Raw genomic sequence first — 16,351 nt, forward strand, 5'->3', positions numbered from 1 at the left:
TATCATCCGACGTAGCCGGCAAAGAAAGCGAAGAGTGCACGCGTCTCTGTTTTGTTTTGGTTTTTATTAATAGCTCTCAATTTGTTACTGGGTCCCGGCGTAGCTTGATATGAAGGAAAATGTTTAATAGTGGCTAGCTGGCTTTCAAATGCCCTTTGAAAATGATATGAAAATGTAAACTAATAACTATATGAAATGATGACCAGATGCAGAGTCTTATTACCTATCTAAATTCGTATTTATTTCATACTTCGAGAAGCCACAGTAATCTCAGAGTCATTATACCCCTTGGCTAGAGTGTATTCCTAGAGATTTGCAAGAGGGAAAATTTGTCGTGTGAGCTTTCTGAAGACCTTGAATTCCCTCCCAGAGCTTATCGTATCTCTGAATAAAAAATCAGCTATTATTGGGAAAAATTGCCAAGGCAGTAACACATTCGAGTGTCTGGAAACATAATGTAATGTCAAGCATCCATTTAGTTGTTTGGGTTTATTCTGAACTTTGTCAACGACTTTACATTTGTTTTTCCCATGTCACTCACTGGGAGGTAATGGAAATCCCAGGAAACTCGCTCAGACAGGAGACTATCAACAGTTTAGTTGCTAAAATTGGTTCCTTTCTTCTTTCAATTATTTGCATTTGATTTACAAAAATTATTGGGTCTCGTACATATGGATGAAATAAAAGCTTGATTCGCTATAAATAATTCATTGAATTTAATGTGATTTGTTAAACTAATTTCTATGTTTCGAAATACACCCAGTAGTCTGATATATTAGTTGTTGAAAATGTTAAATGCCCTAGTAACCTTTGACTTTTTGGTTTATTACACACACACACTTTTCATAGAAATCCCATTGGAAATAGTAAAATTGTAAAAAATAAATTGTTTTGTAAATACTTTATACAACTTTTGGAATGGATTATATTGAGTCAACCTTGCTGCCCTTTATAATGGAATTGATCAGTCGACAAGATAATATGTGTAAGTTGGGCTACGGTATCATCTGTATAATTACTCCTTCATCTAGAAAGAGGAGCACTAAGAAATTTAAGTTATTTTATTATAAAAAAAAAATAAATAAAACTACCTACAATTGTGATATTTTTCCTCCTTCTTATATCAGGCACCACAGTGGATGAACTGACGGAGGCCGTGAAAGACGCAGTGCTTGCTGAGCACATACACCCTTTCGGAACCCTCGAGCTTGCCGTACGATTTGCTTTGGAAGTGGGCTCCAACATGGGGATCCTTACATTGAACGACGAAGTGGTCCCAGAACCGTTCAATTTCAATGCCAAGAAGCCAACTCCGAGAACGCGGTACACAGCCGCCCAAGGACGCAAAGCTGTGAAGAGAGTACAGGCCAAGTCGAGGGGCAAGCCGAAGCCCAAGGTCAAAGCTTGTGCCGGAAAGCGTCTGGGAAAGAAGCCTGTGGCTAAAAAGCAGGCAGTGTGCAAGGTCGGTCGAAAAGGAGCCGGACAAATTCGAAAGGCCAAACCGAAGAAGCAATGTTGAAAGAATCGGTGTTCTTGAACCAAACAGCATGGGGGCTCTCGGAAACTGGGTTAACCATTCGATGTCAGCTGCGATGGCACACACTTGGACTAATTACCAGGGCATAGGCACAGAGAAATAAATACACCAAATCAGCGGTGCACTTGTCCCTCTCCTGGACAACGTGATTTCTATTCGATTTAGTCGCAAAATTAGAGGCAGGTTTAGCATAAAACTGAATAATTCAACGGCTGGCGGTGGAAATTTTGCCACAGTCATAATGAAATCGGGTGGGTTTAGCTTAGTCGTGCTTACGCGGACAATTAAAAATGCGCCTTTTGGTGGCCACCGATCCCCGGTGCCCCCGCAGACCGAATATATATAAAGAATTCGATGGGTGCGGCCCTTGTTCAGTCTGTCTGCGGAATAAGTCGGAACCATTCGTGCCCACCAAAAAGGATATACCATATCGAACTCGAGTTACATAAAAGGACTATTCGCACTATATATTCAATATCCTTTTTGCTCCCAACGGACATAGAAAAAGGATACGCGATCAGTGAACTAGAGGGACTGTGAAAAAGGGATTTAAAAGCCCTCTAAAACGCACTACGTTCCAAAAAAGTGTCGCATCGAAAGTGAGTCAAGTGAAATTGTGGTGTGTTTTCGCAGTCTTGCGATCTACTTCATATATTTAAATAATTAAGTTACTTTGTCATTGGAATTACAAACTGCGTCTGGATAAAGTTACACAGACGTACCAAGATTGAGTGCTTGTGTTTTAAAAGTGTTTTTTACCATAAGAGTATTTTTGGTGGTGTAATATGAAAAAACTTAAAATATAAACAATAACAATTAAAAAACATATATATAAATGTATATATATAACTTAAATGTAATAATAAATATTCTTGAAACATCCTGTAAAAAAAAAGAAACTATCTTTTGTTTTGTTCCAATCGTTGTGGTAAAAAAAATATATTATTTAGAAAAAAATACTCTAAAATCCTGGTTTGTATTTCAATTTAATAAAGAAGGAACATAATATGTGGGAGCGGACTCCATTTAAAAGGACTTTGGTTTAGTTTTATTATATTATTTTAACTACTTGAATGATACCTTAACTTTTCAAATGTTTTTAATTAAAAAAACACAAGTATTTAAAGTATTTATATTTATTAATTAATCTTCCTTCAAGTTCAATAGAGTTAAACAGAATAGGTGTGGTATATATATTTCCAAGCTTATACTTCATAGGCTTTATTCCAAAATTATTTAACAATCGCTAGGTCATTAAAACACACTTAGTATTCCACTAATCTCGAAATCCTCAGACTACAAATCTGCTTTTGAGACACCTCTCGAACCCAACAGACACTTCTGTGTTCGTGGCACGCGCCACTGTCGATTATGCGAGTGTTTTTTTGGGGAAAATAATAATAATTATATTCCGGCAAGTGCTTATCGGGGCGCTATCCCTATCCCCCAGGTGCAGTGCACGCACTCGAGAGCTGGACGACTGTAATCTCGAGAGCCGACAGCTCCCGTAACCTGGCAACAGGAAACCCAGTGCTGTGACCCGCACCCTTACCCTGCCGTGCTGGCCGGACTACAGAATCTGCCGAGTCGGCGAGTCGTACGATCGGTGCACATATTTAGTGGTGATAGGAGGAGGAAAGGTGACTGCTGCTGCTGCTGCAGCGGCCTCTTATCAGTCCTCAAGGCGACAATATTCACATAAAAGCAAGCCGAGAGCTACGACCATTTCAGGATCGATTGCCATCAAGTGCTTACTCATGAAAATTCGATTGGGCTTCGAATAAATATGCCTTATCAATAAATCTCAGATTTAGCGATTAGAATATACTATATTAGTCATTTGCCCCACAAGTTGTAGAAATTCTACAGCCACAAAAATGTTCTTCATTTCTTATATCTCTTTAGAGGGTTTTTGATTTTTCGAAATTGATTTGACAGATTGAAATCTTTCGAAACATTGAATTCTTTGAAACTATAATTCAAGATATAGTTCGAAAACAATTGATAAACTGTTAGGTTATTATGGAATCTTTTCAAAGCATTTTGATAACCTAAGCTGAAACAAAATCTGTTTAATTAGGTTTAAATCCTCTAACAAAAGTGAAGGTTAAATTACCTTACTTATTGTTACAGATACTTACTTATTGTTACAGATTTTGAGATTAAAATATACCTACAGTACAGTAATATTTAAGTATCAGCATTTAAAATCCTAAAAATTGTATACAAATACACTTTTTTTTAAGGAACATTATCTTTAATTAAGGTCTTTGTATTTGAAACCATACATATATTACCATATATTTTTGTGTAGACATTTTTAGCAACTACTTTAAATATTTATAAGGCGTATCATTCTTATTTCGTTATCTCGAACGTTTCCTTATTATTATTTTTGCTATTTATTAATTGATATCATTTTGGCTGCGTATGGTTAAGCTTGGGCTACATTCCATGGTAAAATCTTATGCTGGAAATAAAGGTTGTGAACTTATATATCCTAAAAACAAAATTAATTCTATAAAGCTATAAAGAAAATTAAATATTTTATTTACTTTTCCTTTAATGATTGGTATTTGAACTTTTATTTACCCAAAACCTTTGTATAAACTCCAAGATCTCCGCATAGTTGGGCACCTTAACCCCGAACCAGAGACTTAACCAGCAGAATGCCCAGTAAGAAGAAGCCGCAGGCAGAGGCCGCAGCTGGCGAGGATGGAGATATCGTGATCTCTGGTATCTCCGGTAAACTGCCAGAAAGCAGTAGCATCGAAGAGTTCAAGTACAACCTGCTCAATGGCATAGACATGGTCACAGAAGATCCCAGGCGCTGGGAGGCAGGTAAGTGCTGATAACATATTCCTAGCTATAAAGCTTTGAAAAAACAAGAAAGAAAGCTAACTTCGGCACGCCGAAGTTTGTATACCCTTGCAGATTGGTTTTCATATTTATGTCATAAATTATAATGCCGAAAACAGACACTAAACTGAGTTACATACCATTTTACCTATACTTATTATGTTTGCAGTTTGACAGTTACAGTTATACATTCCCAGCTTTACATTTTCTCTACATCTGATCGCTTCTATGGCTGCTATATGATATAGTTGTCCGACTTTCATAAAATGTATACCAAAATTCTATAATAATAAGTAAAGCTCATATCTCAGAGTAGATGAAAATACATTGAAAAACAACGAAGTTATAATTTTTTCTATTACTTTCCCTATCGTTCCTATGGCAGCTATAAGATATAGTCTTCCGATTGTCATAAAATTTTTACCAAAATTTTGAAATAATACCAGAAGCTCATGTGTCAAAGTAGATTAAAATACGTTGAAAAACAACGAAGTTATGATTTTTTTGATTAATTTCCCGATCGTTCCTATGGCAGCTATAAGATATAGTGGTCCGATTTTCATAAAATTTTTACCAAAATTCTGGAATAATATAAAAAGGCTATATCTCAAAAATGATGGAATAATATTGAAAAACAGCCAAGTTAAAATTATTTTTCTAAAAATTTATTGAACATTTGTATGGCAGCTATATGATATAGTCGTCCGATCCGGCCCGTTCCGACATATATAGCAGTGAGAGTATATAGAAGACTATATGCAAAGTTTCATTCAGATAGCTTTAAAACTGAGGGACTAGTTTGCGTAGAAACGGACAGACGGACGGGCAGACGGACAGACGGACAGACGGACGGACAGACGGACAGACGGACATGGCTAGATCGACTCGGCTGTTGATGCTGATCAAGAATATATATACTTTATAGGGTCGGAAACGTCTCCTTCACTGCGTTGCAAACTTCTGACTGAAATTATAATACCCTGCAAGGGTATAATAAAAACGAAAACTAGAGCGTTTTGTGCTAAAAACGTAATTTATTTGCTTCATAAAAGCATTTAATTTGAAACTCAAATGCCAGGTCAAAGTTTTCCCTCAGCTGCAAAAAGCGAAAACAATGAAATTGACTCACGCATACAACCATCCATAGGGAACCTCCCCTCCGTCTGCCTCCTATCCAGGCTCTTGAAGAGCCACCGACGAGTCTTGAGACCCCCGCTTCGTGGACCCAATAATTCCCAACTGGTTATCGCAAACTTTGTACAGAGAGTTCCTCGATTTCGGGGGTAAATTTAATGTCTTGAACTTCGCTTCGGCGATGGAAGTTGCACCAATATTATGATTCACAACGGAGCATAAGTAAAGACATTCATTTATCCGAGGCAATTTTTTGAAGTGCCTGGCTGGTTTTCCGCCGGGCCATTGAGAATAAATTTAAAAACTGGTTTAGCTGGGAGCTAACAATGGAGCGCACTCACATGTGGATTTCCTCAAGCTCTTAAAGGGTCGAAGATCGGCTATCATTTACCAGAAGTGCCGAGCTTAAAGGGCTTTCATAATTCCATGATTGGAATAAATATTAACCGAACAATTTTAGAGAAACTTTTATTATTTGCTGCTCCATTACTCTTTTTTTACAAAGGCATCTACGGTCTTCCCGAGCGCATGGCTAAAATGAAGGACTCCGATTTGGAGAAGTTCGATGACAAATTCTTCAGCGTCCACCAGAAGCAGGCGGAGCTGATGGACCCCTGCATGCGAATGCTGCTCGAACTGACCCACGAGGCCATCATAGATGCCGGCATCAATCCCGTCCAGCTGCGTGGAAGTCGCACTGGCGTCTACATCGGGCTCTCCTTCGTGGAGACGGAGCATGAGATACCCAATATGGAGCCGAGCACAATCAATGGCTACTGCTTGACGGGATGTGCACGAGCCATGTTCGCCAACCGGATCTCGTACACGTTTGACTTTAAGGGTCCCAGCTTCATAGTAGACACCGCGTGCTCCAGTTCGCTGGTGGCCCTGAATCACGCTTTCGCGGACATGCGGGCTGGTCGCTGTGACTACGCCTTGGTGGCGGGCGTGAATCTCATCCTGAAACCGATCTTTGCCCTCCAGTTTCTGCGGCTGGGCATTGTGAGCCATGATGGCGCTTGCAAGACATTCGATGCGGCGGCCAACGGCTATGCCCGAGCGGATACGTGTGCGGTGGTCCTGCTCCAACGGAGGAAGGAGGCCAAGAGGGTCTACGCCAGTATCCTTAATGTGCGCACCAACACGGATGGCTTCAAGGAGCAGGGCGTAACCTTTCCGGACGGACGCATGCAGCATACACTGCTGGAGGAGACTTACAGCGAGATCGGACTGAATCCAGACGAGGTGGTCTACGTAGAGGCGCATGGCAGTGGTACACCCGTGGGCGACGACCAGGAGGCCAACATGCTCAGTAATTTCTTCTGCCGTCCTTCGCGACCAAGTCCCTTGCTCATTGGATCCGTCAAATCCAACATGGGCCATGCCGAGCCGGCGTCGGGTGTTAGTGCCCTGGCCAAGATGATCATCGCAATGGAGGAGGGTGTGATCCCGAAGAATCTGCACTACCGCACCCCGAACCCTGCGGTTCCAGCTTTGGTCGACGGACGTCTCAAGGTTGTGGATCGAAATCTGCCCTGGCAGGGTGGCATTGTGGGTTTGAACTCGTTTGGCTTTGGCGGAGCAAATGCTCATGTCGTTCTCAGATCGCATGCGAAATCCAAAACTCCCAGGGCATCATCCAAGCAGTCCCTGAGGCTGGTCACCTGCTCCGGACGCACAGAGGAAGCTGTGCAGAAGCTACTATCAGTGGCCACCGAGAACCGCCAAGATCAGGAGCTGCTGACCCTTATTAACGACATCCATGCTCAGCCGATTCCTCTGCATCCGTTCAGAGGATATGCTGTCCTGGGCTCTAGTGGTTCCGTCAAGCAGGAGGTGCTGCCCTTCGAGGAGGAAGAGCGACCAATTTGGTTTGTTTATGCCGGCATGGGAAGCCAGTGGCCCAGCATGGCCAGGGATCTCATGAAGCTGGAGGTATTCCGGAAGTCCATAGAACAATGTGCCGAGGTAAGCGGATTGTTTTCTCTGATCTAATCTAAATCAGATTTTAGGAATATAAACCCATTCGATTTATCAGATTCCTCACAAACAATTATTTTGTGTTACCTGAGCCCATCCCCTTTTACCTACATATGTTGCCTACCTTAGGGTGTCTTTTTTTACCTCTTCCTGTTCACTATAATTCCCAACTGCTTTTGGCTCGCAACAAATAGAGAGGCCCTTCTTGCGGGGTTGATAATCACTCTGGCTTCTCTTCAGTTGTCGAATAAATCTTTCGCCTTTTACTAAAGATTTCCGTGGAGAGGAGCACTCTAATGAGTCTAAAATAATTTTTTAGTAGCGCCCATGTTTCGACGTGGGCCATAAATAATAAATTTCAAATATTTGATAAACTATTAAAAGTTGATTAAGTTGAAGCGTTTGTAAATAATGACTTATAGCTTGACTTTTCCATGTTTAATAAAATTTTCTATAGTTCCCATTGGCTCTAAATTTAAATTTAAATACTTGGCATACACTAATTAACAACCATATTTATTCGTAAAGTACATTAATAATTTGTACATTATTTTATTTAAAACGCGCACTTTTAAAAAAGATACATGGCAACTGAATCTGTTATTAGCAAACGCTTTCTTATCTGTTTTCAGGTCCTGTCCAAGCTGGACTTTGATCTAATTGACGTCCTGACCCGTTCCACGGAACGCACCTTTGACAACATGCTGTATTCCTTTGTCTCCGTGTCCGCCATTCAGGTGGCTCTAACGGATCTCCTCCGCACGCTGAACATCCGACCAGATGGAATCATTGGCCACTCGGCCGGAGAGTTGGGAGCAGCCTACATGGATGGATGTTTGACGGCAGAGCAAACTGTGCTGGCCGCTTACTGGCGTGGAAGGAGTGTCCTGGACACTCCGGACTTGCCGCGAGGCAAAATGGCGGCAGTGGGTCTCAGTTGGGAGGAGATAGGAGGCCACATCCCGAAGGACTGCTATCCGGTGTGCCACAACAGCGATGACAACTGCACAATTTCAGGTCCAGCAGCCTCCATGGATGCCGCCATCAAGAAGCTTACGGCCGAGGGAATCTTTGTGCGGGAAGTGGGCTCTGGAGGATATGCTTTCCATAGTCCTTATATCGAGGGAGCAGCTCCCATGCTTAGCCGAAATCTGGAGAAACTGATCACCAAGCCCAAGGAAAAGAGTCCACGCTGGCTGAGCACCAGTGTCCACGAATCAGAGTGGGACACGGAGAAAAACAGCTTGGCATCTGCTGGCTACTTTATAAATAATCTGATCTCACCCGTGCTCTTCCAGCAGGCCATCAAGAAGATACCAGAGAATGCACTTATTGTGGAGATTGCACCGCATGGCCTTTTCCGGGCGATTCTTCGCTCGCTGAGTCCCCAGATCAGCTACGTGAGTCTCATGCAGCGCGGTCATGCAAACAATTTTGAGTTTCTGCTGAGCCAGATTGGAAGGCTCTTTGCTGCCGGTGGTCAGCCACAAGTCCTGAAGATCTCCCCGCAAATATCCTATCCCGTATCACGAGGCACACCCATGTTGGGTTCCTCGATTGGCTGGGATCACTCGCAGAAGTGGAACTACCCCAAGTTCAAGGGTGGGCGACAGGCTGGCCAGCTGAGTGTAGAGCTGGACCTGAGCAAGGAGGAAAACGCATTCCTGGCGGGACACACTATTGATGGCAGGATCCTCTTTCCGGCCACGGGCTACATGACGCTCGCCTGGATGAGTCTGGCCCAGCAGCAGGGATTGGACTATCTGCGCACCCCCGTTCTCTTTGAGAATGTCGTTTTCCACCGGGCCACGATTCTGGGAGTAGGAACAGTGGTCAAGCTAACGCTTAACTTCTTCCCAGGTAGCAGCTGCTTCGAAATCTGCGAGGGTAGCAGCCTGGTGGCCTCGGGAAAGATCCAGCTGGTATCGGGTAACGTGCAGCAGGAACAGCTCCAGCTGCCTTCACTTCCAGGTATCGCTGGGTCCCGGCGTCTAAGCACCAAGGATATTTACAAAGAGCTAAGACTGAGGGGCTACGACTATAGCGGGGTTTTCCAGGGAATCCTGGAGTCTGACATTGCGGCGGTAAAGGGCCGTCTGCAGTGGGCAGACAACTGGATCAGCTTCATGGACACAATGCTGCAGTTCCGAATCTTGAGCAAGGACATCCGAGAGCTCTACGTGCCCACAGGTATCGAGCGGGCTCTGATTAATCCCCTCAAGCACTTGGAGCTGGTGAAGAAGCACCAGGAGAAGCTGCCTGTCAACTGGCACAGCAATATATCGGTGGTCAAATGCGGCGGCGTGGAGATCCACAAGATGAAGACCGCTCAGACACAGAGGCGATCGGGCGGCCAATCGGCGCCCAGTGTGGAACGCTATCGATTCTGGCCCTATGTCCAGCATCTGAGTCAGCGGGAGGATCAGCAGAGATCGAGGAGCTCGGTCTTGGCAGTTGCCATTCAGCTCATCGTCGAAAACAGCGGCGGGGCTGTAAAGATCAAGGGTGTGGAACTGGCTGAAAGTCGCTCCACTCTGGATACTCTGAGTGCCGTGCAGCTTGTTAGGCTGATTGAGAGGGAACCCATTCTGGTGGGCGATCTGTCGGTAGTCACCTCCACCTCTGCCAATGAATCAGAGCTCAGTGAGCAGCTCAAGGAACATGGCATTCGAGTGGTGGTCAAGGATGTCTCAGCTGGGGCCGTGGATCAACAGTGCCACTTTGTCCACTCCGTGGATATGTTATCGAAAAAATCTCTCAAAGATCTGCAGCATTGCCTTGAAAGCCTAAAATCAGAGACTGGATTCCTGCTCCTGGATGAATCAGGAAGCACATACACGCAAGTAGGAAAAGAAAAGCTAGGTAAACTCCAATTAGTGCCCGTATTGGAGCAGTTCTTTGGATCAGATCGTGTGCTGGTCTTGGCCAGGAGGTCTGCAAGTCCCAGTCAACATCTGATAATGCAGCTAAGCAACAAACAGTTCAAGTGGGTCAACGAACTAAAGAACTATATGGTTAAGGCCCAAGCTGAAAGCAGAATCCTCTACTTGGTGGCCCAAGGTGAGCCCGACTCTGGTGCCTTGGGGTTGATGAATTGCCTGAAGAGGGAGGCTGGAGGAAACAGTGTCCGCCTTTATCTAATCCTGGACGAAGGTCTGCCCAACTTTTCCCTGGAGGAACCCTTCTACGCCGGACAATTGGCCAAGGATCTGGCTATTAATGTGTACAAGAATGGCAACTGGGGCAGCTACCGTCATCTGAAAATGGATTCCCAAGCACCTATGTTGCCCGTGGAACAGGCTTATGTGAACACTCTGGTTAAGGGCGATCTCTCCTCGCTTCGCTGGATCGAGAGTCCGCGTTCCAGTCCCTCACAGTCCCATCTGGAGCCCTGCACCGTGTACTATGCTCCTCTTAACTTCCGGGATGTTATGCTGGCCTCGGGAAAATTAGGAGTGGACGCTTTGCCAGGCGACCTGGCCTATCAGGATTGTGTTCTGGGACTAGAGTTCTCTGGCAGAGACTCTCGCGGGCGTCGCGTAATGGCCATGGTCACGGCCAAGTCGCTGGCCACTAACTGCTTGGCCAACAAGAGTCTGCTGTGGGAAATTCCCGAGAAGTGGACCATGGAGCAGGCCTCCACGGTACCATGTGTCTATGCCACCGTCTATTACGCCTTGGTGGTGCGAGGTCAGATGAAAAAGGATGAGAAGATCCTTATTCACGCCGGCTCCGGCGGGGTCGGCCAGGCAGCCATCTCGGTGGCTCTCTCCCATGGACTGACCGTGTTCACAACAGTCGGAAGCAAGGAGAAGCGCGAATTCCTGCTAAAGCGTTTTCCCAAGCTTCAGGCCAAACATATTGGGAACTCCCGGGACACATCCTTTGAGCAGCTGATCATGAACGAAACCCATGGCGAGGGAGTGGAGCTAGTGCTCAATTCCTTGTCCGAGGAAAAGCTTCAGGCCTCCATCCGCTGTCTGGCCCTTAATGGACGCTTTCTGGAGATTGGCAAGTTCGATCTGAGTAACAACACTGCTTTGGGTATGTCGGTGTTCCTCAAAAACACATCCTTCCACGGTATTCTTTTGGACAGTGTGATGGAGGGCGAGGAGGAGATGCAGCTGGTAGTGGCCAAATTGGTATCCGAGGGCATCAAGAGCGGAGCTGTGCTGCCGCTGCCCACTACTGTCTTTGCGGATCAGGAGATCGAGAAGGCCTTCCGGTTTATGGCCTCAGGCAAGCACATTGGCAAGGTGGTGATCAAGGTGCGCCTCGAGGAGGAGCAGCAAACAACTCAGCCGCGTCTCCGCCAGATCCAGGCAATTCCACGCTCATACATGCATCCGGAAAAGAGCTACATCCTGGTTGGCGGTCTCGGAGGATTCGGCTTGGAGCTGGCCAACTGGTTGGTCTCCCGGGGTGCCCGCTTCTTGGTCTTGAGTTCACGTTCCGGACTGAAGAGTGGCTATCAAGCCCTGATGGTTCGACGCTGGCACGATCGCGGTGTCCAGGTGCTGATTGATACCAATGACGTGACCACTACGACGGGTTGCCAGAAGCTGCTGGAGGTGAGCAATAAGTTGGCCCTGGTCGGTGGCATCTTTAACTTGGCAGCAGTGCTTCGGGATGGCCTCATTGAGGATCAAAGTCCGAAGAACTTCGCGAAGGTGACAGCGCCCAAACTGCTGGCCACTAAGCATCTGGATCAGATCTCACGGGGCCTCTGTCCCGCTCTGGAGTACTTTGTATGCTTCTCGAGCCTGGCTTGTGGTCGAGGAAACCTGGGTCAGACTAACTATGGACTGGCCAACTCCGGCATGGAACGTATCTGCGAGCAGCGACAGGTCGATGGTTATCCGGGCATGGCCATTCAGTGGGGAGCCATCGGTGACACCGGCCTCATCATTGATCACATGGGCAACAATGACACAGTGGTGGGCGGCACCCTGCCGCAGCGGATGAACAGCTGCCTGGAGACGCTGGATCTGTTCCTGCTGCAACCCCATCCCGTCATGGCCTCCATGGTGATGGCTGAGAAGCGGAAAACCGGGGACCAGTCCAATCGACTGAGTCTAATCGCCACCATTGCGAATATTATGGGACTGCGGGATGTGAAGAGTGTTTCCGACAAGACAACGCTCTTCGACTTGGGCATGGACTCGCTGATGAGCACAGAGATCAAGCAGACCCTGGAGCGACACTTCGATCTGGTGCTGAGTGCCCAGGAGATCCGAGCGCTGACCTTCAGCGCCCTGCGGCAGATCGACGCCCAGGAACCGAGAGTCACTACATCCAGCGTCTCTGCATCGTCCTCAAACGCATCTCCCGCCAAGGAGGAGCCGCAGGTACAAGTGCAGCCGCAGAGCGATGAGACACGCAAGGTATTTGCCGAGGAAGTATTACCCCAGGAGGTGATGGTACGCCTTCAGTCGAAGGCGCCGGTATCCTGCGAGGATCCGGCAGTATTCTTCCTGGCGCCCATCGAGGGCTTCACCATAGCCGTGGAGGCGCTGGCCGCCTCGCTCACCTGCCCCGCCTACGGTCTCCAATGCACCGAGCAGGTGCCTCTCGACTCCATCGAGGCCTGTGCCGCCTACTATCTCCTCCAGATCCAAAGGCTTCAGCCCCGTGGTCCCTACAACATCGTCGGCTATTCCTATGGCTGTCTGCTGGCCCATGCCATCGGCGTGGCATTGGAGCAGCGTCGCTTCGGGGTCAAGGTGATCATGCTGGACGGAGCGCCCACCATGGCTAGCGGTTACGTCCAGGAAGCCAAGAAGCAGACAGACGATCTCAATCGCCAACAGTCCATGACATTGGCCTACTTTGGTGCCCTGCTCGCCGATGTGGACTACAACCAGGTGGGGTTTTGCGGTCTCTCTTCCTCTTCGACTTTGTCTTAATCATCCTGGCCTTCTTCTGACAGCTGCTGAACCTCCTCGATGGCGTTCAGACGTGGACCTTGAAGCTTGACAAACTGGCCGACACACTGGCCATTCACACGAATCAAACCAAAGAAAGGGTGAGCCTTTTCTTTTTCTTTTCTTTTATAAATTAAAATCAATATAGAATAATTAATAAACGGTAAATCCTTAACTATAAATCTTCCCCAAACAGATAAAGAAAGCCGCCTGCATGTTTAAGCAAAAGCTAATGCTTTCCGAGAGTTACAAGGGCGCTCAGCAGCTCCACAGCGACGTGGTTTTGATCAAATCGGCCGAGCACAATGCGATCATGGCACAGGATTATGGTCTAACAGAGGTAAGATTATCTTAATCCCATTATAACGTGCAAAAATAAAATGAGATTCGATATCCTACAGATCTGCAGTGCCCAGATCGATATGCATGTGGTAGAGGGCACACACAGGACCTTCCTCAAGGAGCCGCACACCCTTCAGATAATCGAACGCGTGCTGAGGAAGCGTCCCTAATGGAATATACCTAGTTTGTAGCCTTATAAATACGATTGTGTTGATGATTTATTTTGTAGCTCTTAAGGTATCCCCTCTACTAATATACCTAGTTTGTAGCCTTATAAATACGATTGTGTTGATGATTTATTTTGTAGCTCTTAAGGTATCCCCTCTACTAATACGAATACACGTATCAATCTGGCACGGATTGTTTAAGCACTAGCAGTTTATTTAAATACAGTCGAGCTTCACTAACTTGAACTTCTGGGGTTACAGATATTTAGGGTTTTATTATTTATTTTATATCTGATTTAAATATTTTTCTCATATGGTTTGAAATCGATTTGTAAAAGTTTTCAACAATACAAATTTTGTATCTTTTAAAAATCTACATATTATAGCTTAATGTTAAATGCTCATAACACCCAATTAACTAGAATTACTGTTCTACAATGACAAATTCAATTATAGCCCTAACTTTTCCATATCGCAGATAGATTTCAGTTAGAGAAGATCGCCTGTATTTCGAGTTTTTAGTCGCAAATTACACTCGCGTGGCACTCGCATGATTTCTTCGATGAATCATGATTAGAGGCGGCGATCTGATCGCTCTGGCTGGCTTTTTTGGCTTTATTGACCCGCTAAAACCGACTTCTGTGTGTACCTTTCCACAATTGATAATGATTCCTACACAATCATGGCTGTGATCTTGCCCAGACGACGATTAATAATTGTGGAAAAAAGTGGTCCGACTTTGGCGGGCAAATCAAAATTTGTACATCTGTGTCACGCACAAAACAGCTGACAAACTTATCGCTGTTAATAACAGCAACAGTAAAATAAGTTTAAATTTGAAAATCCGAAGTTTAAACTCCCTTCTAAAAATTAACAAGACTGAGAATAACAGAAAATTCGGCAGAATGACTACTATAACATTAAACATTATACAGTATTCAATTACTTAAACAAATTAAGAGTTTTCGCATACTGAGAGTTAAAAGTCATAACTATAGATACATTTTTTTATTTACATCATCTTGGAAAGAAAGTAAATGCTCTAGCAGCTTTGTTGCGTTTATTTTTAATTTAAAGGTAAGTTTATAGATGTTTTCCCTTCCAGCCCCAGGAGCATAAACTAAGTTTGCTGTACCCTTTGAAAGGGTATCTAGACAACCCTACACTCCCTCGCAAAGGTTAACCCAGAAAGCTCAAAGAGCGAGAACTTTCATCCCGCTCTCCGCTCAGCGGCGCCATAATATAATAAGTGGAAGGTGGTCTCTGCGGCAAAAAGTTCCAAGAGCAAAAAGTTTCGACAAGACCACCTAATCTTCTTTCATCATGCGACTCAAAGCTTTCTGCCGGCGTCGGCGCCCGCTGGCGACGTATAAAAGCCGGCGCTCACCTGATTCCAAGACTAATAATTCGCATTTTCCGTTCGCAGTCGCAGCAGCCGTCGCTACCGCTTTCAAAAATACCAAGTGTGTGGCAAATTAATTTGCAAAAAAATAAAAATCGTCAGCTAACGGTACCGAAGAACATTAAGTCAAACAGAGTGCTTGAAAAGTGTCTGTGTACATTTTTGGGATATTACGAGTGTCACGTTACGTAGTGGTTATAACGGTTTCGGAAGTCAGTAAGGACCAACTGCCCAAGGAACCCGCTATCCACACTGCGCCGCTCCTTTTACGCCCCGTTGCTACGCAAAACAGCTGTCGAGGAATCGCCTGATTTCTAGGTATGTACAAAAAACATGGCAGCCACAGGAATAAAGCGTGTGTGTGTGTGTGTGTTGGTGTATGTACGCGACAGAAAATGAAAACGAAATTGTCTGGACTTGAAGTGAGAACCATTCGGTGAAGCTCCTCCTGGAAAACGGATGCTGAAAAGTGCTATAGAAAATCGGGATAAATAATGGTTAGATCTAAAAAATTCCCAATTGTGCTCAGATCGTTTGCTAAGTTTGCTAAAAATACAAATTACACAGAGCTTCGCCTTTGCTCGGGCTCAGCGCTTTTTATGCATGGCTGTTGGTGACCTTTAGGACCTTTGGGTTTGAACCAGCCCCAAAGTGTTACATCCGCCTCCCCCACATTCCACATATCGCGATTCCCCGAGACCGCAAATTACTGCAGTCGCTAATTGGACAAACGGTGATGGGAAGGGGTTGGAGTCTGTCTGGCGAGGAGCCAAGGAGCGATCTCCACGAGGGGCTTCTCTGTAGGGTTTCCTTGGCCTTTCGGCAATTGTGCCAACTGTCTCCCTGAAGCAGCAAAAGTTCGGATTCGATTCAATTTCTCCAAATAACATCGAAATACAGTATTCAAATGCGCATTAGATGATGCTAGAAAGTGACGTTTATTGAAATGACCTAAAGTGTTTCCCTATTTAGGGTAGGATTTGAAAAATGTAAATAAATTTAACAT

General features: G+C 45.2%; 2 protein-coding genes and 1 non-coding gene across 3 annotated transcripts; all 3 read left to right on the top strand.

Moving 5' to 3' along the window:
* Positions 1-808: 808 nt before the first annotated feature.
* LOC108085340 (uncharacterized) lies at positions 809-1,686 on the top strand. The gene is made up of 2 exons (XM_017181897.3): positions 809-985; positions 1,128-1,686. The coding sequence occupies exons 1-2, from the start codon at positions 919-921 to the stop codon at positions 1,517-1,519; spliced, it is 459 nt and encodes a 152-aa protein (XP_017037386.1). The 5' UTR covers positions 809-918; the 3' UTR covers positions 1,520-1,686.
* Positions 1,687-1,840: 154 nt separating this feature from the next.
* FASN2 (Fatty acid synthase 2) lies at positions 1,841-14,150 on the top strand. Its single transcript, XM_017181927.3, has 7 exons — positions 1,841-2,136; positions 4,155-4,378; positions 6,036-7,498; positions 8,143-13,374; positions 13,440-13,535; positions 13,631-13,774; positions 13,836-14,150. The coding sequence occupies exons 2-7, from the start codon at positions 4,207-4,209 to the stop codon at positions 13,944-13,946; spliced, it is 7,218 nt and encodes a 2,405-aa protein (XP_017037416.1). The 5' UTR covers positions 1,841-2,136; positions 4,155-4,206; the 3' UTR covers positions 13,947-14,150.
* Positions 7,731-7,853, top strand: LOC121502504 (U5 spliceosomal RNA). Its single transcript, XR_005991022.1, has one exon. It is a non-coding gene; the product is annotated as a U5 spliceosomal RNA (small nuclear RNA).
* Positions 14,151-16,351: the final 2,201 nt, after the last annotated feature.

This window comes from Drosophila kikkawai, chromosome 2L, assembly GCF_030179895.1.
Source record: "Drosophila kikkawai strain 14028-0561.14 chromosome 2L, DkikHiC1v2, whole genome shotgun sequence".
NCBI lineage: Eukaryota > Metazoa > Arthropoda > Insecta > Diptera > Drosophilidae > Drosophila > Drosophila kikkawai.